Genomic DNA, 27,453 nt, shown 5'->3' on the forward strand with positions numbered 1-27,453 from the left:
CCTCCTGTTGCTGCTTTTGGCCTACTTCATGGCCATTCCCTATTTCTGAATGGGAAGAAAGAGAAGAAATAGATGGAAGAATGGATGCTAGCATGTAAATAAATAAGAGGTTGGGTGAGGAAAGGAGGAAAAATGGAGAGTGGGCCTATGGTCTAAGGTTTTCTGGTGGGCCCCGGGGGTCCCAGTCCGACTCTGGGATTGGGTCTGGGTAAGCGGAGCCCACGTGGACTGCGGCTAATCAGGTTTTTCCCCAGGGGTCTCGCTGGCCCGGTCCGACCCTGGCCACATGGGGAGCCGCACCCAATGCAGTAAGATATCTGGGGATAATGTTTTCAGAGTGGAGATTGCGTCACATATCTTAACGAGTGATTCTATTGGTGCAAATCTGCTGCATCGAGTGATGAGCCCCCCACTATGGGAACCCAGGAATTTTCAGGGTGCTTAGGGTGGCAGTAGCTAAAGGATTCCCTGAGGTCAATAAGGGTGCCCAGGATTGGACTGGGGGGTGAAGGGCCCATGGGGGCTCACGCCTCCCTAACCCCCCTCGCAGGGCCCCCCACCCCACATCCTCCCCTGAGCGCATAAATTTAACAGGGGGAGCGCAGGTAAGGGATGGGTCTGGGCTGTCGGGGCCCACTAGAGCCGGGGCCCACCGGGATTTTTCCCGGTGTCCCGGCGGCCCAGTCCGACCCTGAGGGTGCCTGCATCTGATCAACAATAGGGGCATGATGGATGGAATGGCACTTCCTCTGTAGTTATGGGGGTGCAGACCCTGCGGGGGGGGGGGGGGGGGGGGGCAGGAGTGTAGGGCCCTGAATAATGAACAGTTTCAATATATCTTGGTAGAATAGTTCAACTATTTTGAGGTCCTAAATTATACTAGCTGTGGGGCCCAGTAACATTTAGTTACACTATTGGGGGTGCCAAAATGTTAGGAAACCCCCCCCTTTGCATTCAAAAAGTCCTGGTCACGTAAAAATAAAGAAGCGGACGTGTCAAAAAGTTTGTGGGACAGATTCGCTCATCACTACTCGTCAGCATTAAGGGTCTCATGAAAGGGTTTGTTCACCTTCGAGTTAACTTTTAGTATGATGTAGAGAGTCATATTCTGAGACAGTTTGCAATTGGTCTTCATTTCTTATTATTTGTAGTTTTTTGGTTAAATTCAGCAGTTATCCAGTTGCTAGGGTCCAAATTACCTTAGCAACCAGGGTGTGGTTTTCAGTGAGAGATTGGTATATGAATAGGAGAGGGGCTGAACAGAAAAATAAGTTATAAAAAGTACCAATAATAACTTTTTAAACTGTTTTTTTTGGCTGTCGGGGTCAATGACCCCATTTGAAAGCTGCAGAAGGAGGCAAATAATTAAAAAAAAAAAAAAAAAAGTTTATTTCATTTTTTGTTCAGCAACTCTCATGTTTGGAATTTCAGAAGAATATCTGGTTGCTATGGTTTAAATTACCTTAGCAACCAGGGAGTGGTTTGGATGAGAGACTGGCCTATGAATGGGAGAGAACCTGAACATTAAGATAAATAATAAAAAGTAACAAATTTGTAGCCTCACAGAGCAATAGTTTTTTTTTTTGGCTGCCGGGGTCAGTGACCCCCATTTGAAAGGTGAACCGCCCCTTTAAGGGGTTAAATAGATCCATGACTTTGCCACCCAATGATGGATATAGGTTATTAAGAGAAACCCCGTGTGAAACAGGGGAGAAAGGAAAGCAGAAAGGGGCAAAGAGAAGAGGGAGAGGTGGGGCAGAATGGAGAGGGAGAGGAGGGGCAGAATGGAGAGGGAGAGGAGGGGCAGAATGGAGAGGGAGAGGCGGGGCAGAATGGAGAGTGAGAGGAGGGGCAGAATGGAGAGTGAGAGGAGGGGCAGAATGGAGAGGGAGAGGAGGGGCAGAATGGAGAGTGAGAGGAGGGGCAGAATGGAGAGTGAGAGGAGGGGCAGAATGGAGAGGGAGAGGAGGGGCAGAATGGAGAGGGAGAGGAGGGGCAGAGGTCAGGGTGGGAAGGAGTTTTATGAGCCTAATAAACATTTTTATGGTACAGTGATTTGCCCTCATAGAGTTCTACTGCTGCCTCTGAGCCAACCAATGGGAAGGTTACTGTCTATAGATTATATGTACCTAGGCACGCTCCCCTGAGCTGGGAAACCATTCACTCACTGAGAGTTAATCAGCAACCAGCACAGAGGCGGTTAAACTATAACTCAATCCTTTATACAGAGCAGCCAGCAAACGGCACATATACTATATACTATAAGGGCACATTCCCCACCATTCACTTCAGTTAGGCTAAAGGCACTCATAGCAATAGATATTATTATATATAATTATATATATATATATATATATATATATATATACAGGTATAGGATTTATTATCCGTAAACCCATTATCCAGAAAGATCCATATTATGGGAAGGTTGTCTTCCATAGACTCCTTTTTAATTAAATAATCAAATTCTTTTTCTCTGTAATAATAAAACAGTACCTGTACTTGATCCCAACTAAGATATAATTACCCCTTATTGGGGCAGAACAGCCCTATTGGGTTTATTTAATGGTTAAATAATTCCCTTTTCTCTGTAATAATAAAACAGTACCTGAACTTGATCCCAACTAAGATATAATTACCCCTTATTGGGGGCAGAACAGCCCTATTGGGTTTATTTCATGGTTAAATGATTCCCTTTTCTCTGTAATAATAAAACAGTACCTGTACTTGATCCCAACTAAGATATAATTACCCCTTATTGGGGCAGAACAGCCCTATTGGGTTTATTTCATGGTTAAATGATTCCCTTTTCTCTGTAATAATAAAACAGTACCTGTACTTGATCCCAACTAAGATATAATTACCCCTTATTGGGGGCAGAACAATCCTATTGGGGTCAAATGATTTTGTAGAAGACTTAAGTTATGGAGATCCAAATTTCGGAAAGACCCCTTATCCGGAAAATGCCAGGTCACGCGCATTCTGGAAAACAGATCCCCTACCTGTACGTTGCTTGAAACAAGTAAAGTGATTGGTTAATCAATACAGGCAGCAGAGTTACTTCTCTCCAACTTGTTATAAGGTAGAAAAATCACCACTATAATGTTTTAACCTATTCTGCATTGACCTGAAAAAAAAGTTTTTTCCTTTTTTTAGCGATAACCCACAGCGCTTACCAGTCCTCTCTGCGCCGTCCGGGTCTCCCCTAATTCCACATAAAGGTAAAGGTGATAAAAGCCAAGTGCTTGGAGCGGTGTCGGCTCCGTAATGAGTTACAGGGAAAACAAGGAAGTTCCATTTGACAGCTTTTCCCAGGGTGCAGTGCAAACATTCTTGGCAGGGCCAGTGACTGCTGGAAAGGCAGGCGTTTGGCCGGCACCCAGGGACGGGGCATGTAACATTAAACCTGCTCACTCAGGGCAAATAGCTACGGCTCAGCTGTGTCATACAAATCACTTCCCATCTGGAATAGCCGAGATTAGATTTGAATCAAAGGGATCAGGAATAATATATATTAGGTACCTATTAGGTACCTACCTAGTGCTACCGACCCCTATTCCTGTAGGGAAATGAGAGCAGGGCAGGCAGTAACCCTTCCAACACTTTCCCCTGTCTCTGCCCCTATATATTAGGTACCTACCTAGTGCTACCAACCCCTATTTCTGTAGGGAAATGAGAGCAGGGCAGGCAGTAACCCTTCCAACACTTTCCCCTGTCTCTGCCCCTATATATTAGGTACCTACCTAGTGCTACCAACCCCTATTTCTGTAGGGAAATGAGAGCCAGGGCAGGCAGTAACCCTTCCAACACTTTCCCCTGTCTCTGCCCCTATATATTAGGTACCTACCTAGTGCTACCAACCCCTATTTCTGTAGGGAAATGAGAGCAGGGCAGGCAGTAACCCTTCCAACACTTTCCCCTGTCTCTGCCCCTATATATTAGGTACCTACCTAGTGCTACCAACCCCTATTTCTGTAGGGAAATGAGAGCAGAGCAGGCAGTAACCCTTCCAACACTTTCCCCTATCTCTGCCCCTATATATTAGGTACCTACCTAGTGCTACCAACCCCTATTTCTGTAGGGAAATGAGAGCAGGGCAGGCAGTAACCCTTCCAACACTTTCCCCTATCTCTGCCCCTATATATTAGGTACCTACCTAGTGCTACCAACCCCTATTTCTGTAGGGAATGAGAGCAGGGCAGGCAGTAACCCTTCCAACACTTTCCCCATCTCTGCCCCCGGGCTGAACACCTTTCTCATTGTTACTTTTCCCACCAGTAGGATTTGCATCTCAGTGCACACATTGCCCTTCACCATTATCTAGAATACAAATATTTGCAGATCATTACTCTGCTTTCTTATCTTGTTGTTGTTTGAAGGATTCAAGGAGTTTATAAGATTTTAGTGCAACGGAAAGTCACCTTTTCTTCTGCAAAGTTTTCCTTTGTCATACTCGCCCAAAGGGTGACGTGAGAGTGTATTGTATAAACGAATGAGTCCGTTACCTGTATAAAAGCACTTAGCATTGTGCCTTTATATGGGCACAGAACCCCTCAGTGACTGCTAATATCCTTATCATTTACAGTAGGGGGTACATTATCCCTTATAATACATGAGTGATACTCAGAGTTCCCTGTATAACTCAGCCTGCAGCCTTGTGCCTTTATATGGGCACAGAACCCCTCAGTGACTGCTAATATCCTTATCATTTACAGTAGGGGGTACATTATCCCTTATAATACATGAGTGATACTCAGAGTTCCCTGTATAACTCAGCCTGCAGCCTTGTGCCTTTATATGGGCACAGAACCCCTCAGTGACTGCTAATATCCTTATCATTTACAGTAGGGGGTACATTATCCCTTATAATACATGAGTGATACTCAGAGTTCCCTGTTTATGACTCTGCCTGCAGCCTTGTGCCTTTATATGGGCACAGAACCCCTCAGTGACTGCTAATATCCTTATCATTTACAGTAGGGGGTACATTATCCCTTATAATACATGAGTGATACTCAGAGTTCCCTGTATAACTCAGCCTGCAGCCTTGTGCCTTTATATGGGCACAGAACCCCTCAGTGACTGCTAATATCCTTATCATTTACAGTAGGGGGTACATTATCCCTTATAATACATGAGTGATACTCTGTTCCCTGTATAACTCAGCCTGCAGCCTTGTGCCTTTATATGGGCACAGAACCCCTCAGTGACTGCTAATATCCTTATCATTTACAGTAGGGGGTACATTATCCCTTATAATACATGAGTGATACTCAGAGTTCCCTGTATAACTCAGCCTGCAGCCTTGTGCCTTTATATGGGCACAGAACCCCTCAGTGACTGCTAATATCCTTATCATTTACAGTAGGGGGTACATTATCCCTTATAATACATGAGTGATACTCAGAGTTCCCTGTTTATGACTCTGCCCTGCCTGTATGTATTGGGCTGAGTGTATATTCCTGACAGTGAATGGAGGAAAATATAAAATGAATTACATTACATAATAGCCTTAGTGGGGGGTTATTTTGATCTGTTTATTAGGTGTGATGAGTTTACTGATGGGCTGTAACTCTCCCAGCAACCTGAATGGTAACTTAGAAACATAATCCTCCCTTTCTTGGCTAGAAAAATAGATCAAAATAAACCTGTTCTACCCCTGAGGCAGTTTTACATGTGCGCGTGCAGCTGTAACATTCCAGTAACCATGGTAGTTATAGCCCCAGAGTCGGCTGGCTGACTGCCCAATCACCTCAGGGATCGACAAAGATCTAGCCCTAAAGTTTCTAGAAGTGATACAATTAGCCCGGGGCCCTCCAGCCATTATTGAACTGATACATCTCCTAGCAGTGATTTGGGTTGACAGCCAGTTGGTGCAAAGAATTGTACAGGTATGAGATCTCTTATCCAGAAACCCATTATACAGAAAGTTCCGAATTACGGAAAGGCCATCTCCCGTAGATTTATATATATTTCTCTGTAATAATAAAACAGTACCTGTACTTGATCCCAACTAAGATATAATTACCCCTTATTGGGGGCAGAACAGTCCTATTGGGTTTATTTAATGGTTAAATGATTCCCTTTTCTCTGTAATAATAAAACAGTACCTGTACTTGATCCCAACTAAGATATAATTACCCCTTATTGGGGGCAGAACAGCCCTATTGGGTTTATTTAATGGTTAAATGATTCCCTTTTCTCTGTAATAATAAAACAGTACCTGTACTTGATCCCAACTAAGATATAATTACCCCTTATTGGGGGCAGAACAGTCCTATTGGGTTTATTTAATGGTTAAATGATTCCCTTTTCTCTGTAATAATAAAACAGTACCTGTACTTGATCCCAACTAAGATATAATTACCCCTTATTGGGGGCAGAACAGTCCTATTGGGTTTATTTAATGGTTAAATGATTCCCTTTTCTCTGTAATAATAAAACAGTACCTGTACTTGATCCCAACTAAGATATAATTACCCCTTATTGGGGGCAGAACAGCCCTATTGGGTTTATTTCATGGTTAAATGATTCCCTTTTCTCTGTAATAATAAAACAGTACCTGTACTTGATCCCAACTAAGATATAATTACCCCTTATTGGGGCAGAACAGCCCTATTGGGTTTATTTAATGGTTAAATGATTCCCTTTTCTCTGTAATAATAAAACAGTACCTGTACTTGATCCCAACTAAGATATAATTACCCCTTATTGGGGGCAGAACAGCCCTATTGGGTTTATTTAATGGTTAAATGATTCCCTTTTCTCTGTAATAATAAAACAGTACCTGTACTTGATCCCAACTAAGATATAATTACCCCTTATTGGGGGCAGAACAGCCCTATTGGGTTTATTTCATGGTTAAATGATTCCCTTTTCTCTGTAATAATAAAACAGTACCTGTACTTGATCCCAACTAAGATATAATTACCCCTTATTGGGGGCAAATCAAGCCTATTGCGTTTATTCAATATTTAAATGATTTTTAGCAGTCTTAAGTTATAGAGATCCAAATAAAGGAAAGATCCCATATCCGGAAAACCCCAGGTCCCGAGCATACTGGATGACAGGGCCCTTAGCTGTAGCTGAAAAGCACTTTAAGTTAGTTTTATATATACCAATTGTATAGCGGCCCACTGATCCCAATTGTTATCCATGTTCTGTGGATGTCAGTTTGGGGATTGGTTCTGTTTAACAGAGTTACAATAGGAGAGAAAAAGCTGCACCCCCCCCTTCCCTTGTTACTCACTGTACTTTACCTTCTCTGTATAACCCTTAATTTGCTTATACTGACACCTGCTGGTGGTTAATGATATTGTGCAACTGTAGTACAGGTATGGGACCTGTTATACAGAATGCTCAGGTCCTGGGGTATTCCAGATTAAGGGATCTTTCCGTAATTTGGATCTCCACAATTTAAGTCTATTAAAAAATCATTTAAACATGAAATAAACCCAATAGGACTGTTCTTCCCCCAATAAGGGGTAATTATATCTTAGTTGGGATCAAGTACAGGTACTGTTTTATTATTACAGAGAAAAGGGAATCATTTAACCATTAAATAAACCCAATAGGGCTGTTCTGCCCCAATAAGGGGTAATTATATCTTAGTTGGGATCAAGTACAGGTACTGTTTTATTATTACAGAGAAAAGGGAATCATTTAACCATTAAATAAACCCAATAGGGCTGTTCTGCCCCAATAAGGGGTAATTATATCTTAGTTGGGATCAAGTACAGGTACTGTTTTATTATTACAGAGAAAAGGGAATCATTTAACCATTAAATAAACCCAATAGGACTGTTCTGCCCCCAATAAGGGGTAATTATATCTTAGTTGGGATCAAGTACAGGTACTGTTTTATTATTACAGAGAAAAGGGAATCATTTAACCATGAAATAAACCCAATAGGGCTGTTTCTGCCCCAATAAGGGGTAATTATATCTTAGTTGGGATCAAGTACAGGTACTGTTTTATTATTACAGAGAAAAGGGAATCATTTAACCATTAAATAAACCCAATAGGGCTGTTCTGCCCCAATAAGGGGTAATTATATCTTAGTTGGGATCAAGTACAGGTACTGTTTTATTATTACAGAGAAAAGGGAATCATTTAACCATTAAATAAACCCAATAGGGCTGTTCTGCCCCAATAAGGGGTAATTATATCTTAGTTGGGATCAAGTACAGGTACTGTTTTATTATTACAGAGAAAAGGGAATCATTTAACCATTAAATAAACCCAATAGGGCTGTTCTGCCCCAATAAGGGGTAATTATATCTTAGTTGGGATCAAGTACAGGTACTGTTTTATTATTACAAAGAACAGGGAATGCCCGCAACAAAGCGCCATAACTTTTGCGCACTTTATTCAATACACGCTGTTTGCCTCCCTGAATCTATTGTACCATTAGGGAATACTATAGGGCTATGAGGGTCATTTACAAATTCAGTGCAAAGATGAACTGACCACATATAAAAGCAAAACAAAAACAGTTGATCTATTATATGGTTGTTAGGGTCAGTTACCCTGGCAACCAGAAACTGTTTCCGTTTTCAGATATAGATTATCCCATCTGTTTGACATAAATACAGTACATTATCCCTTTAAATTGGCCGCATTTCATTAAGACATTATAACTGCCATGCATATTGCAATTTAATGGACACGTCTCTGGCATTTGCTCAGTGACACGGCTACTTGTATTGTCTCTGTGCCCGCGTCGGGCGCCCGTTGGAGATAAAGGGACTTCACAGGGAGAGTTATTGCTCATTCCTTTATGTTTTAATTCCTATTAGCATATATTAACATTGCCTGATGGGATCTGCGCCTCCAAACCTGATCTTGTGGGCTCTGACGGAAAAGCAATTTACTGGGGTGAGAGGGCACCGTCTCATAGAGGCGAGAGAGGCGCCTATCAAAGGGGAGCAATCCAATCCAATCCAATTGCTTTGCTCTCCGCTGCCCAAACAACTCGGCCGTGAAGAAAGAGAAAATGAATTTGCCAATCTGTGCCCCCATGATAACTGGTTCATTAATGGACTTATAATGGTGTCTCTTATGATTGGACGGTATGGAACCTGACCCCCAGCTATCTCCAAATATCATTATCTTCCAAGATTTTATTCTAAGAATGTTAAGATGCTTAGAGATTCCTTCTATCTATAAAGTGGACAGGATTGGGCAACATAGCGCCACCCTCAGGCATTGCAGGACTAATCCTCAAGCATTCACCCCAAATCCCCCCTAACTGGCCTTCAGGCTGGGCCCCCTTAGCCCATAACAAGGTTACAGATATATAGAAACATTGGGGTAACAGTCACCCTGCTATAGTTCCAGGGGTACCCAGGGCACAAATAAGCACTCACCCCAAATCCCCCCCTAACTGGCCTTCAGGCTGGGCCCCCTTAGCCCATAACAAGGTTACAGATATATAGAAACATTGGGGTAACAGTCACCCTGCTATAGTTCCAGGGGTACCCAGGGCACAAATAAGCACTCACCCCAAATCCCCCCCTAACTGGCCTTCAGGCTGGGCCCCCTTAGCCCATAACAAGGTTACAGATATATAGAAACATTGGGGTAACAGTCACCCTGCTATAGTTCCAGGGGTACCCAGGGCACAAATAAGCACTCACCCCAAATCCCCCCCTAACTGGCCTTCAGGCTGGGCCCCCTTAGCCCATAACAAGGTTACCGATATATAGAAACATTGGGGTAACAGTCACCCTGCTTTAGTTCCAGGGGTACCCTGGGCACAAATAAGCACTCACCCCAAATCCCCCCCTAACTGGCCTTCAGGCTGGGCCCCCTTAGCCCATAACAAGGTTACCGATATATAGAAACATTGGGGTAACAGTCACCCTGCTTTAGTTCCAGGGGTACCCTGGGCACAAATAAGCACTCACCCCAAATCCCCCCCTAACTGGCCTTCAGGCTGGGCCCCCTTAGCCCATAACAAGGTTACAGATATATAGAAACATTGGGGTAACAGTCACCCTGCTATAGTTCCAGGGGTACCCAGGGCACAAATAAGCACTCACCCCAAATCCCCCCCTAACTGGCCTTCAGGCTGGGCCCCCTTAGCCCATAACAAGGTTACAGATATATAGAAACATTGGGGTAACAGTCACCCCGCTATAGTTCCAGGGGTACCCAGGGCACAAATAAGCACTCACCCCAAATCCCCCCCTAACTGGCCTTCAGGCTGGGCCCCCTTAGCCCATAACAAGGTTACAGATATATAGAAACATTGGGGTAACAGTCACCCTGCTATTGTTCCAGGGGTACCCAGGGCACAAATAAGCACTCACCCCAAATCCCCCCTAACTGGCCTTCGGGCTGGGCCCCCTTAGCCCATAACAAGGTTACAGATATATAGAAACATTGGGGTAACAGTCACCCTGCTATAGTTCCAGGGGTACCCAGGGCACAAATAAGCACTCACCCCAAATCCCCCCCTAACTGGCCTTCAGGCTGGGCCCCCTTAGCCCATAACAAGGTTACAGATATATAGAAACATTGGGGTAACAGTCACCCTGCTATAGTTCCAGGGGTACCCAGGGCACAAATAAGCACTCACCCCAAATCCCCCCCTAACTGGCCTTCAGGCTGGGCCCCCTTAGCCCATAACAAGGTTACAGATATATAGAAACATTGGGGTAACAGTCACCCCGCTATAGTTCCAGGGGTACCCAGGGCACAAATAAGCACTCTGATGTTGCTGTTAGTTGTGACTGTGTATGACGGTGTCAGTGAGTCTCACACATGGAATAAGGAGAATGCCCTGGACATACTCTCCCCCCGCCCCCCAGGCTGCCTGAGTGTAAATGACACCAGACTCATTAATTAATGATCCCCATGGGAAGCTGTGGGCTCAGTGGCTGAGGGAGAAGCAGGAGAGGAGACAGGGGATGGTGCTGGAAGCATCTAGATGAAGAGTCAGCGGCCAGTGGGCTATCAATCACCTGGCCCTGCCGGTCCTGCCTAGGTGGCCCGAGAGAGGAGGAGGAGGAGGAGGAGAGAGGCAGTTACAGAGAGAAGATGGCGTGGGACCAGCTCTTATTATTATTGTACATAAGGACTTTCCTCTTTGTTCTGTCGGTGCCCATCAGATGTGCCCAGTGCCAGCTGGTAGAGGTAAGTGGCCCCTTGGGGAGGCATGAGCCTCCTTAGCTCTCATTGGCTTTGCTTCCCCTTTAGCCTATAACAAGGCGAATGACAAGCTGCTTTATTCACTCGCCCTGAGCAGCCAATAGCGTTTCACTCCAGGCTTTGCACTATATCTTCAGTTTTAGGTTGAGGCAAATTATTCAATTTATTTTCACCAAAGCAAAAAAAGGGGGAATTATTGTTATTTTGCACTTCGGATTGTTCAGCCGAGCCAAAACTTGCCCTTTAACTCTATCCTTGCCATGCACGGAGCTTCCATGGTGTAAAAAAGGGGGGTTAGCAACCTGCCCCCCCTGTACTGTCTACATTGGCACATTCCATTCTAAGCTAAGGGGGGGGGGGGGATACATTGCCAAGAAGAGCTGCATGAAGTTCTGGGAGGAATAGGGTTAAATCCATTGGATTTATTTGGCCCAAGTAGGGATATGTAAGTTAGGGTTTGCACTACAGAGTCTCATTAAGGGTCACCCATGGAACTCTGGGTATCACTCATGTATTATAAGGGATAATGTACCCCCTACTGTAAATGATAAGGATATTAGCAGTCACTGAGGGGTTCTGTGCCCATATAAAGGCACAAGGCTGCAGGCTGAGTTATACAGGGAACTCTGAGTATCACTCATGTATTATAAGGGATAATGTACCCCCTACTGTAAATGATAAGGATATTAGCAGTCACTGAGGGGTTCTGTGCCCATATAAAGGCACAAGGCTGCAGGCTGAGTTATACAGGGAACTCTGAGTATCACTCATGTATTATAAGGGATAATGTACCCCCTACTGTAAATGATAAGGATATTAGCTGTCACTGAGGGGTTCTGTGCCCATATAAAGGCACAAGGCTGCAGGCTGAGTTATACAGGGAACTCTGAGTATCACTCATGTATTATAAGGGATAATGTACCCCCTACTGTAAATGATAAGGATATTAGCAGTCACTGAGGGGTTCTGTGCCTATATAAAGGCACAAGGCTGCAGGCTGAGTTATACAGGGAACTCTGAGTATCACTCATGTATTATAAGGGATAATGTACCCCCTACTGTAAATGATAAGGATATTAGCAGTCACTGAGGGGTTCTGTGCCCATATAAAGGCACAAGGCTGCAGGCTGAGTTATACAGGGAACTCTGAGTATCACTCATGTATTATAAGGAGTAAATCTTCTGTATATTGTATAATAACAGTATCAGTATAGTACAGTTACTCAGTAATATGTATAGTTTAATATAATAATGATAATACTATTACACACCAGGCTTTTATGTGTTGCCGATCCTTCCCGGTCCCACTCAGACTCTGCTGAATGTTACTATGACTCCCAGGAACTGACCCTGACAAGCTGTCACATTGCGGCAAACAGAACCCATGTCCCCAACGCACAGACCAACCAATCAGTGCAGGATATTCCGTACAATACGATGCATATTCTGCCTGTACCCAGCTAAATTCATGCAGTAGAAATTTCAAGAAGGGATTGGGTCTAGTGATGAGCGAATCTGTCCCTTTTCACTTCCCCTAAAAATTCGTGAAACTTCTGAAAAATTAGCAAAACGCATTAAAGTCAATTGGCGACTTTTTATTACACGACTATTTTGTCTCTGTGAATTTTAGCTGCAAAATTTTGCTTGTTTCTTCTGATTCTCCTGTAAGTGACGTCACAATTAGCAAAGGGATTTACTGTACTTAAGGGATCTGAGTCTTTTTGTCCCCAGTTCAAATAACCTTTATAAATAAACTGTAATAAAATGACTTATATTTCTTGGAAATGGAGTATAATATTATCAATTATTAGATTTAAAAGCATTGGGGAAAGGTCAGGACATGGTCATTTATGTAATGCTGGCCAATGGTCTGCAAGCTACTGTCTCACTAACCAGGGATTGGCTGGAGAATAACCCCACAAAGGGGGCAACCCTAGCCAAAAAGGTTCAAACTTCAACCACTAGCGACATGTTCTTGGGCAGGTTGGGAACAAAGTTGGCCAGTTTGGTTAATAAGTAGAAGGAATTGTGGGAACGAAGCCCAGGACATGACATATATATCCGCAGTAGGCTGATTATATTCCCAACTATGGGCCCCAGAACCCTAATTACAGTTGGGAAGGTTCATGGTTGTGTTCCAAACACCTACATGGCGGCTCCATCTGTAGCCTATATTCCCCTAGCTTTCACATGATTCTTAGTTTTTGTATTGCTCAGTTGTTCTCTGAATGTCCCATGTGTAGTGCCGCCCTATTGACATTACTGTATGAAAGGAGGCAAGTGGGCCTTCAGGGACCCCCAGGTTCTTTGGACTTAATCAGATATTTGGAGTGGAAGAAGTTGGAAAGGGCAGCCTACTAGTTAATTAAATGACTTTTGTTTGCTATTGTTAATCAGTTCCTGGACTGTTGATTCTTGGCCAACACAGATTTGTGCCACCCTCTTATGTGGAATGGAACATCTTTATTATTATATTCCCATCTTTATCTTCATATTATTTTTTGTACCCCTTATCAATGTATGGGGTCTTCAGATTTCTGAGAGTAATAAGTGATCATAAGTAAAGATTTGCCTTTTTCATAGCCAACACTAGCCATGGCTCTGGGGGTGGTCTAGAAAAGTGACAGAAAGCAGGGATGCCAGTAGATGCAGGTCACAAAATATATATTAAAAACAAACAACCTTTGACATTATGGAATCTATGGAAGATGGCCTTTCCATAATTCAGAGCTTTCTGGATAAGGGAGTTCCTATACCTATACTAATATATTGTGGTTTACACATTACTATACCTTCTTGTGACCATGGTTTTATCCACATAGATCAAGAATAAAGTAGATATGGAGCTATGGGTCCACAAAACATACATTAAATACACAAAAAACCAACATTTAACACACAAGGGTTATTAAATACATTAAAAGGGCACTTTTTGGATTGCTCACTTCAAGAGTTCATGCTGGTCTGGCTCTATCCAAGACTCTAGGGTGCAGAATCTCCGTCCATCCATCTCTCTGCATAAAGCCCAGGTTCTGTCCCTACTTTGGCATGTAGATAATGAACTGAAGGGGTTTTGCCACCCTTGTGATTCTCAGGGAAGGACGGGGGCCAGACCTTTCTCTCCTCTCCAGATGTAATTTATTGCCTTTGGGAAGTTCTAAATCTCAATCTATTAATAATGTTAGTGCCATCTGCTGAGCTAGGGAACCAGTGGCAGGAATAATGACCCGTAATTATGTCTTTCATTACTCTCTATGCATTTCTACAATTAGGTTTGCCAGGCAGAAGGGAACCCTTAGCACAAAATGTCTCCAACACAAGAGGACACCAAAGAGCATGTTCATATGTTATCAAATATATATATATAATGTGTATGTATGACGTGCTAATACAGTAAAACCTGAATGCCCCATCCCTTCCCCTAGATACATAAGATGAACCAAGTGGGTAGACATTCTCTAATCCCAGTTTGGAATCCAAAGAAGATTGGAGGCTGAAGGCCATTCAGAATTTGATTTTTGAATAATGTTAAAAAGGTTAATGGGCAGTTACATAATTATTATTCCCATGCCACCGCATGAGGCCTGAGGGCTGATTCTAATGATCTCTTCATCAGTCCAACAGCAGCTAATTAATGAGAAAATCCATGGAAATGCCCTCTAACCTGGTCAGTTATAGATCAGTTTATCTGGCTTTATCAGCATCACAGGTCAAACCCATAACCAGTCTATTTCCCTGTTAACGTATGGGATCTGTTATCAAGAATGCTTTCTGTAATTTGATTCTCCATAGTTTAAGTCTGCTAAAAAAATAATTTGAACATTAAATAAACCCAATAGGGCTGTTCTGCCCCCAATAAGGGGTAATTATATCTTAGTTGGGATCAAGTACAGGTACTGTTTTATTATTACAGAGAAAAGGGAATCATTTAACCATTAAATAAACCCAATAGGGCTGTTCTGCCCCCAATAAGGGGTAATTATATCTTAGTTGGGATCAAGTACAGGTACTGTTTTATTATTACAGAGAAAAGGGAATCATTTAACCATTAAATAAACCCAATAGGGCTGTTCTGCCCCCAATAAGGGGTAATTATATCTTAGTTGGGATCAAGTACAGGTACTGTTTTATTATTAAAGAAAAAAAGGGAATCATTTAACCATTAAATAAACCCAATAGGGCTATTCTGCCCCAATAAGGGGTAATTATATCTTAGTTGGGATCAAGTACAGGTACTGTTTTATTATTACAGAGAAAAGGGAATCATTTAACCATTAAATAAACCCAATAGGACTGTTCTGCCCCCAACAAGGGGTAATAATTATATGTTTCTATTATTATTATTATTACAGAGAGAAATACAATTATTTTTTTTAAAAAAATTGAATTGTTTGATTAAGATGGCCTTCCCTTAAATCAGAGCTTTCTGGATAGCTGGTTTCCAGATAACAGATCCCATACCTGTATATTAATACATATTTTAGATAAGATGTTTAAATCTAGTTGGACACAATGTAGCAGTGAAATATATCTGTTTGGGAAATCAAATTGTAAATATGCTTGATGTAAGGCATCTTTCCAGGTCATTTTCCTTAACTTACAATCATACAAGGGAATTGAATAAAAGTCTAAATTAAGTTAATAGATAAAATGAAAGTAGGAATATGCAGTAAAACAAAAAAAATAATGGTTTCTTACACAATATATTCCTAAAAGACTGTTTGTTCATGTAGAAAGCCAAAAGCAAAATGAAGCAACTAATAGATCAAAGAAAAAAAATCACATCTACATTTCTTTTATCCCTGGAATAAATAAAATATTCTATATTGTATAATGGACCGTCATTCTCAGACTTCCCGTTTATACATTTAAGCTGATATATTTGTATGTGTTTTGGGATTGCTCTTGCATTGTTTAGCAATTTGTTTCTCAGTTTCCATTTTAGTTAAAGTGATTGACATTTATACTTGTTTCAATATATCTGTTTGGAAAATCAGATTGTTAATATGCTTCAGATCTAAGTTTCTATTATCCCTGGAATATATAAAATATTCTATATTGTATATTGGACAGTCATTCTCAGACTTCCTTTTTCACGACTGATATATATAAGTAGAGATGTAGCGAACTGTTCGCCGGCGAACTAATTCGCACGATAATCGGGTGTTCGCAAGTTCGCGAACTTTTAGCGAAGTTCGCAGTTTGGGTTCGCCTTAGCTGGAGCCAAATTTTGACCTCTCACCCCAGAACCAGCAGATACATGGCAGCCAATCAGGCAGCTCTCCCTCCTGGACCACCCCCGGACCACTCCCTTCCATATATAAACCGAAGCCCAGCAGCCATTTTACATTCTGCCTGTGTGTGTTTGAAGAGATAGCATAGGGAGAGAGCTGTGCAGTGATTTGAGGGACAGTTTAGGTAGCTTTGCTAACTAGTAATCTACTTTCTACTGCTCTGTATGTAGCTGCTGGGGACAGCTGTCCTTCTGATCTCATCTGCTGTAACCCAATAGTCCTTGTAAAAGCAGTTTATTACACAAGTTTAGAAATGTAGTGTGATTTCTGCCCTTTACAGCACAAAACTCAACGCTGTGTCAACAAAGTATTTTTCAGATAAATTTTTGCCCTTGATCCCCCTCCTGCATGCCCCTGTCCAGGTCGTGGCACCCTTTAAACAACTTTAAAATCAGTTTTCTGGCCAGAAATGGCTTTGCTAGGTTTTAAAGTTCGCCTTCCCATTGAAGTCTATGGGGTTCGCAAAGTTCGCAAAAGTTCGCACTTTTTTGCAGAAGTTCGCGAACGGGTTCGCGAACTTTTTTTGTGAGGTTCGCTACATCTCTATATATAAGCTGATATATTTGCATGTGTTTTGGGATTGCTCTTGCATTGTTTAGCAATTTGTTTCTCAGTTTCCATTTTAGTTAAAGTGATGGATATTGTACACTTGTTCCAATATAGCTGGCCCTACTGACTTTAGACTCCTATTTACCATTTCTTTATTTCTCTTTTCTTCTGTATTTTGAGATAAGCCACAAAAGCATAATTTTATTACCAGAAAGAATCCACTGGACACTGCAGCTGTATAATATATATTTTTGAAAGAAATACATTCAGCTCACTGTTTTTGAGTTGTTACTCCATTGTAATGATAGCAATGATATTTCTTCCCTGTGTGGGACCACTTTTTTCCATTTTTTAAAATAGAATACCTTTAGGGCCACTATAATGTCATTGTTTACTTATCCTTTGCTATTTGGCTATTAAGGTTGCATTGTCTCAGACTGGCTAAGAACTTCATTATTGCTGTTCTTAGACCTCCTAGTATTAGAAAATCCATCCTAATGGAATAATATGTTCTTTATTCTGCTGCAAAGTTATTGTCAGCACTCCGTGTTGGCCTTTTGCTTTGTGTATTGACTTTGTGGCTTCTTCATATCTTCATATCTTCAGCATCTCCTGTCATCTCCTCACATGTTGCCCTGTTTTTCTGCTCCGGTCAGCGGTCTCACCTCCCTTGGGATCTGCTGTCAGTCTTCTTTAGCCATTGTTCCTTTCAGGTTAGGTAGTGCAGTTCACCTCTCTGTCTACCAGGTTCATCAGATTCTGCAGGAAGGGCACTGCCAACCATCTGTTATCCGCGTAGCCATATAGCTGCTAACCCTTTCTGTGTTGCTCATATCAAGTTGAGTTCAGTTTCCATCCCGTACCTGTATTGCACTCTTGATTAATTACTTCATTATAAAATCAGAGATAAATCACATCTGCATCTCTAATGTTGTAACAATTCCCAGTGCAACTCTTTTTTTTGTTGAGCTGTACAGACATAAGATCCCCATACACGAGCCGATTTAACTTGTTGTGTGATGAACGATCTTATCGGCAAACGATGGGATGAAGATCCGGTTTCCATACGATTTGCCATCCACGGGCAACGATAATTTGAAAAGATGTCATCATATCGTTAGCGTAAAATACGTACGAGCGTACATCTACGTACAATCCGATGTCGTGGCGGAAGCAGTATTTGCAGGAAACAGGCAATCACGAAAGGCGCAGAGAACAATCGTTCAACGACAAAATGTCTGGCACTCACACCAACTGGCAGATTTTATCGATGAACAACCAACATTTTTAAACCCAGCCGATCGGTTTTGGGGACGATAATGTCGGGCCAATTAGTGGACCGACAATCATTCGCACACCATCAACTATGCGATAAGTTAACGATAGTATCGGATTGTTCGGGAATCGGTCGTTTGAAAGTAAAATCAGCTCATGTATGGGGACCTTTAGCTCCAGTTGTTTAGACCAGTGTGATCTACCTATCTCCACTATCCATTTCACTGTTTTCGGTTTTGCTATTTTCAGGTTGTTCCATTGATGAACTGGCTGTATTTTTCCACCCTGAAAAGACTGATATTTAGGGGCAGATTTATTAAGACACGAATGCTCCGAGCACATTTTTGCAGATTTTTTCGACACTTGCGCAACTTTTTCGGCGCCCGCGCAACTTTTCCGTACCCTTGCGTGACTTTTTCATACGCTTGCACGACTTTTCCGTGCACTTGTGCGACTTTTTCGTACGCTTGTGCGACTTTTTTGTATGCTTGTGCGACTTTTTCGTACGCTTGTGCGACTTTTTCGTACGCTTGTGCGACTTTTTTGTATGCTTGTGCGACTTTTTCGTACGCTTGTGTGACTTTTTCGTATGCTTGCACGACTTTTCCGTACGCTTGTGCAACTTTTTCGGTGCCCGCGCAACTTTTCCGTATGCTTGAGTGACTTTTTCGTACGCTTGCACGACTTTTCAGTACACTTGCACGACTTTTCCGTACGCTTACAGGACTTTTCCGTACGCTTACACGACTTTTCCGTACGCTTGCATGACTTTTCCGTACACTTACACGACTTTTCCGTACGTTTGCGTGACTTTTTTGTACGCTTGTGCGACTTTTTTGTACGCTTGCACGCCTTTTTTATATACTTGCGCAATTTTTTCAGACGCTTGTGCGAAAAAATCGGAAAGGTTTTCCCGCTCTTTACAATTGTTCGGTACGAAAATCTTGTGACTTTCGGATCGCCAATACAATATTATCATGACTAATACAATTTTTTGGTAAGCATTTTCGTGATATTTGCGATCTTCAGAAATTATTGTATCCAATCCGAATTTTTTCTATTCGGGATTCGAATTCGTGATTTGATAAATCTGCCCCATGGTCTCTGGTCTCTAGGTTTTGTTATTCCTCAGCCAGTCGCTCACAGATTTAGCCCTACTTAAGTGACTGCAGAATTTTTTGCAATTCTGTTATTTTGTGAAAGTTAGACCCAGATGTTGGTGAACTCCATTTTGTGTTTCATTCTCTCCCTTTATGGCAGGGGTCCCCAACCTTTCTTACTCGCGAGCCACAGTCAAGACTCGGAGAGCAACACAAGCACCATAAAAGTTCATGGAGGAGCCAAATAAGGGCTGTGATTGGCTATTAGGGGCATCTATGCACCCTATCAGCTTACAGGGGCTTTATTTGGTAGGAAATCTTGTTTTTATTCAACTAAAACTTGCCCCCAAGTCAGGAATTCAAAAATAACTACCTGGTTTGGGGGCACTGAGAGCAACACCCAAGGGGTTGGGCAGCAACATGTTGCCCTGAGCCACTGGTTGGGGATCACTACTTTACGGTCTATACTACATGCCAAAAGTATCTAAACACCTGCCTGATTAAAGGTGATTAGTATGGAGTATCCCTTTTCTGCTATAACTGTCCCTACTCTTTTGGAAACCTTCCCACTAGATGCTGGAACATTGTTGGTGGGATTTGCTTCTATTCACCCATAAGGGCATTAATGAAATTGGCCACTGTTGGGGATTAGTCCTGGTTCACAGCCCATGTACCAATTCATCCCACTGGTGTTCTGTTGCATTGAGGTCAGGGGGGCAACATCCAAAAGGTTAGTGAGCAACATGTTGCCCCTGAGCCACTGGTTGGGGGGTTGGGAATCATTGGTGTAGCTAAAACTTGCATTGAAGCCCCCAGTAAATGCCCCAATAGCTACAGAATTACATATTTCTAATTTTAAATTATTTCCAAGTACAGCTATGGGACCTGTTATCCAGAATGCTAGGGATCTGGGGTATTCCAGATAAGAGATCTTTCCGTAATTTGGATCTCCATAGCTTAAGTCTGCTAAAAATCATGTAAATCATGGAATCATTTAACCATTAAATAAACCTAATAGTATTGTTCTGCCCCCAATAAGGGGTAATTATATCTTAGTTGGGATCAAGTACAGGGACTGTTTTATTATTACAGAGAAAAGGGAATCATTTAACCATTAAATAAACCCAATAGGACTGTTCTGCCCCAATAAGGGGTAATTATATCTTAGTTGGGATCAAGTACAGGTACTGTTTTATTATTACAGAGAAAAGGGAATCATTTAACCATTAAATAAACCCAATAGGGCTGTTCTGCCCCCAATAAGGGGTAATTATATCTTAGTTGGGATCAAGTACAGGTACTGTTTTATTATTACAGAGAAAAGGGAATCATTTAACCATTAAATAAACCCAATAGGGCTGTTCTGCCCCCAATAAGGGGTAATTATATCTTAGTTGGGATCAAGTACAGGTACTGTTTTATTATTACAGAGAAAAGGGAATCATTTAACCATTAAATAAACCCAATAGGGCTGTTCTGCCCCAATAAGGGGTAATTATATCTTAGTTGGGATCAGGTACAGGTACTGTTTCATTATTACAGAGAAAAATTAAAAATTTAAAAATTAGAAGTTTTTGCTTATAATGGAGTCTATGGAAGATGGCCTTTTCATGATTCGGAACTTTCTGGATAATGGGTTTCCAAATAAGGGATCCCATACCTGTACAGAATTGTAAATTGTATTTTTATACTAAAATGTCTTTTTTTAAGTGTAATTGCTAACCAGCTCCCAGAGGAGTAAGGGCCCTGCACCCAAGCCATAAAGCCTCTTGTCTGAATATACAATATTGGCGACAGGAAATATAATCACATAATACAGTACTCTGTTTCCATAACAGCAGTCTCTATACTGTCATTTCTTGGTATTGCGGCAAGGCTAATGCTCCCGTATGGCCCTGGAATTTGCTAAAATACGAAATAATTGTAAATGTCCTAAGGAATTAGAACTAAAAGCCATATAATTCTGTTTTAACCTCGTCGAACAACTATAAAAAGAGAACAGAAAATTTCAGTTTACCAGAATGATAAGAAACAGACTCGGGGAAATGCAATGAATCTGTGTTTATCTAGAAATGGAAAACTTAGTTTGTAAGTGGGTTTCAAATACCAGGAACTGCAAATAAAATGAATTTTGTTATAGTTTAGAGAAAACTTGGCTTATTTACTGAAATGGTGTCATGCTAAGTGCAAGTAACATTGTCTATATATCTGCTTACAGTAAACTACTTTTATTCTAATTATTGAGGGGTACGGAGAGAAGTGAATAGTGAAATTTGGGCTTATTGTGCCCTGGGTACCCCTGGAACTATAGCGGGGTGACTGTTACCCCAATGTTTCTATATATCTGTAACCTTGTTATGGGCTAAGGGGGCCCAGCCTGAAGGCCAGTTAGGGGGGGATTTGGGGTGAGTGCTTATTTGTGCCCTGGGTACCCCTGGAACTATAGCAGGGTGACTGTTACCCCAATGTTTCTATATATCTGTAACCTTGTTATGGGCTAAGGGGGCCCAGCCTGAAGGCCAGTTAGGGGGGGATTTGGGGTGAGTGCTTATTTGTGCCCTGGGTACCCCTGGAACTATAGCAGGGTGACTGTTACCCCAATGTTTCTATATATCTGTAACCTTGTTATGGGCTAAGGGGGCCCAGCCTGAAGGCCAGTTAGGGGGGATTTGGGGTGAGTGCTTATTTGTGCCCTGGGTACCCCTGGAACTATAGCGGGGTGACTGTTACCCCAATATTTCTATATATCTGTAACCTTGTTATGGGCTAAGGGGGCCCAGCCTGAAGGTGTCATGGATCGGCGACGCTCTCTACCTGCTCCTGTGCGGCGGCGTCCTTCCTCCCGGCGCGGCGAATCCAAGATGGCGGCGCCCAGGGCTCCACGTGGGCGCAGGGACGCCGGCGCGATGACGTCACGCGCTATGGCGCCAAATTCAAACTTAAAAGGACGCCAGAGACCCAGGTTCAATGCCCGAGTATAGCTCAACATACCTATTGTGTTCCTGGGTCTCTAATATTCTTATCTGCTTCCTGTTGCTGTTTATTTGCCTGTTCCTGACCTTGAACCTTGCTGCCTGCCTTTAGTGACCTTTGCCTGAACCTGACCTCTCTATTGGATTATCCTGCATCTGTACTTCGCTCGGACTCGCTGGAAGCGGCCTTCCTCCTTGATCCTGACTTCACCTCTCCCGTGGGTGCCGGAGGCCCCCGCTGACATTATACTCGGGCCATGGATCCCGAGGAAGCGGTACCGGACGTCGGAAGAGCCCTTCGCGGGCTGGCGTCCCGTATGGAGGCATATGAATCCCAGCAAGTCAGAATTGGGCAAGTACTTGATTCCATTTTGTCCCGTTTGCCCGCTACTCCCGCTGTCGCGGAAATTCCTCCTGCTGTGGTGGTTCCTCTGCCAGCAATGTTGTCAGCTCGTGAGCCACGAATACCTCCTCCTCCGCGCTACAGTGGCAATCCGCAGGCCTGCAGGGGATTCGTGACTCAATGCCAGATTCAGTTTGAGTTCCAACCTTCCCAATTCTCCTGTGAGCGAGCAAAGGTGGGCTACGTTATGTCTCGTCTGGAGGGCAAACCACTGGAATGGGCAACTTCTCTCTGGGAGAGCCAGTCACCCCTGACATTTGATGTGAAGGAATTTCTACAGATGTTCAGAACCATCTTTGATGCCCCTGGTCGGGTCGCTACTGCCTCTTCACGCCTGCTGCAAATCCGACAGGGCAGTCTCGGTGCCAGTGAGTATGCCATAGACTTTAGAACCCTCATGGCGGAAACTTCCTGGAATGAAGAGGCGTATAAGGCAGTCTTCTACCAAGGCCTATCGTCCCGTCTGAAGGATGACCTGGTATCCAGAGATCTACCTGACTCCCTTGAAGATTTGATTGCTCTCGCTATTAAGGTGGACACTCGCCTTAAAGAACATCAGGCTGATAAAGAGCGGAGTAAAAAGTGTCATCCAGTCCTGGCTCCGCGCTTCCAGAACCCTATGATACCCCCGCCTTCTCCGCAGTTTACCACTTCCTCTTCGGAGGAACCCATGCAACTTGGGAAGGCTCGACTATCCGCACAAGAGAAGCTTCGGAGACGCCTTTCCGGCCTATGTCTGTACTGCGGCGGACAATCCCACTTAGCGGTTTCCTGCCCTGTCAAGCTGGGGAATACTCCTGCTTCAAGTAAGACTGTTGTTTCTTTTGCTGGTAGTATTGTTCCTAAGTCAGTGGAACAATCTCACCAATTTCATGTTCCTGTGCAGATCCGGTTGTCCTCCCAGGCAATTCCAGTCTCAGCCTTCCTTGATTCCGGAGCTGCAGGAAACTTTATGGACTTGGCATTTGCAAAAAAGGTTGGCATTTCCCTCTTTCCAGTGACTCCTCCTATTCGGGTCTTCGCCATCGATGACAGACCTCTCTCCACGGACACCATCACTTTAACCACTGGTGAACTATCTGTCCAGATTGGAGCACTACATCTGGAAAAGATGTCATTCCTGATCATCCCATGTCCTTCGTCTCCTGTTGTGCTGGGGTTGCCATGGCTACGACTCCATAACCCCTCCATTGACTGGTCATCGGGTCAAATCTCCCGTTGGAGTCAGTACTGCCAAAGACATTGTTTAATTCCTCAGCCACTCCAGCGGGTTACAGTCTCCTCTACGAGTTTTTCAGCTCTCCCCTCCGTCTACAGGGACTTCTCTGATGTTTTTTGTAAAAAGTCAGCAGAGTTTCTTCCCCCGCATCGGCGGTATGACTGCCCTATTGATCTCCTTCCTGGAACCATGCCACCCCGTGGGCGGACCTATCCTTTATCCCCTGCAGAGACGGCTGCCATGAAGGAGTATATCTCTGAGAATCTCCAGCGTGGATTTATCCGTCCTTCTACCTCCCCAGCAGGAGCTGGCTTCTTTTTTGTTGAAAAGAAGGACGGTGGACTCCGCCCCTGTATAGACTACCGGGGTCTCAATAAAATAACTGTTAAGAACAGATATCCATTACCCCTTATTTCTGAACTTTTTGACCAACTTAAAGGGGCCAAGATTTTCTCTAAGTTGGATCTCCGCGGGGCCTATAATCTCATCAGGATCCGAGAGGGCGATGAGTGGAAGACGGCTTTCAATACCCGTGATGGGCATTACGAGTACCTCGTGATGCCCTTCGGCCTCTGCAACGCTCCAGCCGTCTTCCAAGAGTTCGTTAACGATATTTTTCGGGACCTCCTGGGGAAGTCTGTTGTCGTGTACCTGGATGACATCCTCATCTTCTCTCAAGATTTGGAGACCCATCGCTCCCAAGTCAAAGAAGCCCTTTCTCGCCTTAGAGAAAATTTCCTTTTCGCCAAGTTGGAGAAATGCACTTTCGAAGTACCAAAGATCTCCTTCCTGGGCTACATTATCTCGTCTAGGGGCTTCGAAATGGATCCTGCCAAAGTATCTGCTATCCAGAAGTGGCCACTTCCCCAGAGTACTAAAGCAATCCAGAGGTTTATAGGATTTGCGAACTATTATCGCCAATTCATTAAAGGCTTTTCTTCCCGCATTGCTCCTATCCTTTCCCTCATCCGCAAAGGAGGGAGACCCAATTGTTGGCCTCCTGTGGCCCTTGAAGCCTTCCAGTCCCTGAAGGATGCCTTCATTTCGGCCTCTGTTCTTCGACACCCTGAGCCTCATTTACCCTTCTTTATTGAAGTCGACGCCTCTGATGTAGGAGCAGGTGCTATCCTTTCCCAGAGACATTCTGCTGATGGTAAGCTCCATCCATGTGCATACTTCTCCAAGAAGTTTTCCTCCGCCGAGCAGAATTACGACATTGGGAATCGTGAACTCCTGGCTGTCAAACTCGCCCTCGAGGAATGGCGACACCTCTTAGAGGGAGCATCTCATCCAGTCACGATCTATACTGATCATAAGAACCTAGAATTTCTTCAGTCTCTCAAAAGACAGAATCCCCGTCAGGCGAGGTGGTCGCTGTTCTTCTCCCATTTCAATTTTGTCCTGACGTATCGTCCTGGGACCAAAAATCGGAAGGCAGACGCTCTGTCTCGAAGTTTCTCCCCCGAAGATCGTCTACCTATAGAGCAAGAGCCTATCATTCCTCCTTTCAGGATCATTGCCTCTGTATTGCCCCAATTTGCTGAACAAATTTTGCTAAGCCAGTCTGCCGCTCCTTCCGATACTCCTATAGGAATGGCATTTGTACCTCCCGAGTTACGCCTTCCTATTCTCCAGCAGACTCATAGCTCCAAACAAGCTGGCCATCCGGGTTCTGAAAAAACTCTTGAGCTTCTTCGACGCCTAGTTTGGTGGCCGACCATCCGCAAGGATGTCCGAGACTTTGTCGCAGCTTGTACAGTATGTGCCACCACTAAAGCCAGCCACTCTCGACCCTGCGGTCTTCTGCATCCATTGCCAATACCCTCTCGCCCATGGACGCATTTGGGTATGGACTTCATTGTGGAGCTGCCGCCCTCCTGTGGTAACACTGTCATTTGGGTAGTGATAGACCGCTTCAGCAAGATGGCACACTTCATACCCTTGAGGAAACTCCCCTCGGCTGTGGAACTGGCTCATCTCTTCATACAGCATATCTTTCGTTTACATGGTTTCCCTGTGGAAATTGTCTCCGATAGAGGGTCCCAGTTTGTTTCCAGATTTTGGCGCTCCTTGTGCAAGTCTCTGGGAGTATCTCTTCAGTTCTCCTCGGCCTATCATCCTCAGACCAATGGGGCAGCAGAGCGTGTAAACCAAGCTCTTGAACAGTTTCTGCGAAACCATGTTTCCCTTTGCCAAGACGACTGGTCGGATTTACTCCCGTGGGCAGAGTTCGCTCACAACAATGCCAGTCACTCCTCCACTGGAAGATCTCCTTTCTTGTCGGTGTATGGTCAACATCCTTTGGCCTTCCCTCAAGATTTGCTTCTCTCCGAAGTTCCCGCTGCAGATGACCTGGCGGCTCACATGTCTGTTATCTGGGCTGCCACCAAGTCTAATTTGGAAAAGAGTTCCTTGGTACACAAGACCTTCGCTGATCGTCGGAGAAAGCCTTCCCCTCCATACAAGGTTGGTGAAAAAGTCTGGCTTTCTTCCAGGAACATCCGCTTGAAGGTACCATCTCCGAAACTGGGTCCCAAGTTCCTGGGTCCCTTCTCCATCTCTGAGGTGATCAATCCCGTAGCAGTCCGGCTACAACTTCCCCCAGAGATGCGGATTCCTAACGTGTTCCACGTCTCCCTGTTGAAACCAGTGGTGCTCAATCACTTCTCCTCTGCTCAGTCCCCTCCTTCTGCCGTCCTCGTGGATGGTCAGCAAGAGTACGAAGTTGAGAAGATTCTAGATTCTAGGCTCTCCAGGGGATCACTCCAATACCTCGTCCAATGGAAGGGATTCGGCCCTGAGGAATGCTCCTGGGAGAAAGACTCTGATGTACATGCTCCTCGTCTTGTGAAGGCATTCCATGATCAATTTCCTCAGAAGCCTCGGCCTAGTGGTCCAGTGGCCCCCCGTGGGGGGGGGGTACTGTCATGGATCGGCGACGCTCCCTACCTGCTCCTGTGCGGCGGCGTCCTTCCTCCCGGCGCGGCGAATCCAAGATGGCGGCGCCCAGGGCTCCACGTGGGCGCAGGGACGCCGGCGCGATGACGTCACGTGCTATGGCGCCAAATTCAAACTTAAAAGGACGCCAGAGACCCAGGTTCAATGCCCGAGTATAGCTCAACATACCTATTGTGTTCCTGGGTCTCTAATATTCTTATCTGCTTCCTGTTGCTGTTTATTTGCCTGTTCCTGACCTTGAACCTTGCTGCCTGCCTTTAGTGACCTTTGCCTGAACCTGACCTCTCTATTGGATTATCCTGCATCTGTACTTCGCTCGGACTCGCTGGAAGCGGCCTTCCTCCTTGATCCTGACTTCACCTCTCCCGTGGGTGCCGGAGGCCCCCGCTGACAGAAGGCCAGTTAGGGGGGGATTTGGGGTGAGTGCTTATTTGTGCCCTGGGTACCCCTGGAACTATAGCAGGGTGACTGTTACCCCAATGTTTCTATATATCTGTAACCTTGTTATGGGCTAAGGGGGCCCAGCCTG

At 44.0% G+C, this 27,453-nt stretch overlaps 2 protein-coding genes across 3 annotated transcripts in view; one reads left to right on the forward strand and one right to left on the reverse strand.

Annotated features, from left to right (window-relative positions):
• Window positions 1–3,296, reverse strand: part of als2cl (ALS2 C-terminal like) — a 55,460-nt gene extending 52,164 nt beyond the window's left edge. For both annotated transcript variants that reach the window (XM_031904066.1, XM_002939366.5), the window contains exon 1: window positions 3,177–3,296. The gene's annotated coding sequence lies outside the window, so the exon portion shown is untranslated. The remainder of the gene's footprint in view (window positions 1–3,176) is intronic.
• Window positions 3,297–10,871: 7,575 nt separating this feature from the next.
• The window catches only part of tmie (transmembrane inner ear), a 35,809-nt gene continuing 19,227 nt past the window's right edge, over window positions 10,872–27,453 (forward strand). The window contains exon 1 of the mRNA XM_012965125.2: window positions 10,872–11,139. Coding sequence (XP_012820579.1) covers window positions 11,044–11,139 — 96 coding nt within the window. The 5' untranslated portion in view covers window positions 10,872–11,043. The remainder of the gene's footprint in view (window positions 11,140–27,453) is intronic.

The sequence above is a fragment of the Xenopus tropicalis genome, chromosome 6, assembly GCF_000004195.4.
Source record: "Xenopus tropicalis strain Nigerian chromosome 6, UCB_Xtro_10.0, whole genome shotgun sequence".
Classification (NCBI taxonomy): Eukaryota; Metazoa; Chordata; class Amphibia; order Anura; family Pipidae; genus Xenopus; species Xenopus tropicalis.